Source organism: Cyprinodon variegatus, unplaced genomic scaffold, assembly GCF_000732505.1.
Source record: "Cyprinodon variegatus isolate N-32 unplaced genomic scaffold, C_variegatus-1.0 Scaffold618, whole genome shotgun sequence".
NCBI classification, from domain to species: Eukaryota; Metazoa; Chordata; class Actinopteri; order Cyprinodontiformes; family Cyprinodontidae; genus Cyprinodon; species Cyprinodon variegatus.
Genome location: NW_015151071.1, coordinates 100,033 through 102,281, shown reverse-complemented (window position 1 = coordinate 102,281; position 2,249 = coordinate 100,033). Strand labels below are relative to the sequence as shown.

At 44.6% G+C, this 2,249-nt stretch overlaps 1 protein-coding gene across 1 annotated transcript in view; it reads left to right on the top strand.

Moving 5' to 3' along the window:
* The window catches only part of fam20b (family with sequence similarity 20 member B), a 35,925-nt gene that overhangs the window by 19,012 nt on the left and 14,664 nt on the right, over positions 1–2,249 (top strand). Inside the window, exon 6 of the mRNA XM_015392992.1 lies at positions 613–784. Coding sequence (XP_015248478.1) covers positions 613–784 — 172 coding nt within the window. The remainder of the gene's footprint in view (positions 1–612; positions 785–2,249) is intronic.

Genomic DNA, 2,249 nt, shown 5'->3' with positions numbered 1-2,249 from the left:
TGCATTGTCTTTGTACTGAATTGTGCTATACAAATAAATTTGCCTTGCCTTGCCTTTCCCCGGGAGATCGGGCGATGGTTAACATCGAGCCCTGACAGCTGATTTTCATTGATTGCTGATTAACAGGCTTTTGCTGAACTGCAACCAGCTGTGCTAAAGCAGGTCATTATGACATCACATTAAAGGGAAAAAACAACATGGCGATCTGAACACCTTGTGGTCAGTCACTGTTTGTTCAGCCTGTTTCAGTGACTGATCTCTGAGTCGATGACGGATTGAGCTTCGTTGTTTATCCTTCCTCTTGATGCTAACAGCTGATGCCATGCAGATGAAGAAATTTGATCGCGTCTGTTATCTTTTTCACCTACAACTTCAAAGTTCACTTTTAATTGACTAAAAACCCAACAAGTTTACAGCTGCCCATAAACCTGGAAAATGTAAACATTTCTAAGAGCTGACTTCCATGTTTTACCCTAAATTTTTATTTTTTTTTTTATTTATTTGATCAATTCCTTTTAAGCGTCTCTCGCCGAGATGTAAACTCTGACCTGATTCTGTTTTATTGATGGCAGTAAAAATCCATTCATTCATTTTCACCTTGCCCCCCCTCAGGAAATAACACCTGTTTCTACGGAAAGTGCTACTACTGCCGCGAGACGGAGCCGGCGTGTGCGGAGGGTGAGGTCATGGAGGGCTCTGTGACCCTCTGGCTGCCTGACGTTTGGCCCCTGCAGAAACACAGACACCCGTGGGGGCGTACGTACAGAGAGGGGAAGCTGGCCAGGTGAGTGTTGCTGTTGGGAAATGTTCTGATGGTTTGATGATTTTGAAGAAAATGCATTGATGCAGTGGGCCGTGGATATCATCTCCACCGGTGGAGGAAGTTAGACACAGATCTGTAGTCAGCAACTAATTCCCTTTTGTAAACGCAAACTTCCTCTAATTCCCCAAGACTCCTCTGAGGCTCACTTTGACTTTCCTCTGGGTAGATGGAGTGGAAACTCGTGGTTAACATGATATTGAGTTGCTTATGTTTAGTTTGGTATTAAACAGGTAAGGAATATGCTGCATTTTAGCTGAAAAAAATGGAGCATTAACCACAGTGCTGAAGAAAAGTGATCTGTTCTGGGTCTTATTCCTCAGATGCTTTCATCAGACTGATCCATCCTAATTACTGGCAAAAATCAAATTTAACATTACATTACATTACAGGTGCAGTAGGTAACTTTTGGTAAGTTATGAGCTAAAATTACCTCTGTTATCTGACAGATAATCAAGCACTTCCTCCCACTGGTCTTTCTGCATTTAGCAGAAATTCATCTCTTTCAGTCAGAAACAACCAGTCGGAGCCAGAAGGAGTGTCAGCCTCACTCGCATATGTGCTGCTTATACCCCTCCCTCACACAGCATGTGCCAACGTTCAAACTGAAGAACTATCTGCTGATTACGTTCACACCGCAAGCAGCAGATGCAGCTAATTTACATGCAAAGTTGATGGTCGACTTCCATCTTGGTGCAGCAAAAGTTCCTGCAGCGCGTTTTAAGCAGCAGGAGCAGCGAGTCTAAGCAGCTGAAGCAGCGCAACACGGTTCAGAAGCAGCAGCTGCTTGAGTTGAAAAAATTTAACTTCTGCTAAAAGCGCCACATCAACCAATCATAGAAGCTGATCTGGGAGCTTGCAGGGAGTCAGACACAGCCCTGCTGATGCAGAGCGCTATGATCACTCCTCTGAAACAGTTTAATAATGCCTAAATTAACTGAAATGTAGAAACCTGCTAGCAAAATATGTTTGCTTATTATCCTGGTGCCTGTAGTTAGGATCACGTTCATGAAAAAAGCCTTCCAGCTGCCCACACAGTAGCGGGAAAACCACGAAGAGGCAATCGGGCCAGAGGCTGCCGTTGAATGGGATTCCCAGTGACAGCGCACCGCTGGTGTGCGGGGGTCTGAGCGGCTCCGACAGAGAAATAATATTTGAAGGCAGGATGGTATTCTTGATGAACTGACTGCACAGAGGAAGTTTCCAGGTGGACTTTCTCACTTAAAAACATATTAAAACTACTTTTTACCCACTGATCACAGTAAATATAGCTGCCATTGTTCCAGGCAAAGAAAAGATGGCTTCGCCAATCATTGATGTTGAATGCCAAAGCTATTTATTGCATCGTAGCCCTGCTTACTAGCCTGCATGCTCACAGCAGGCTCCACAGTGGGGGAGGGGCTGTGGAGCGAGGGATGAAGAAAGCAAG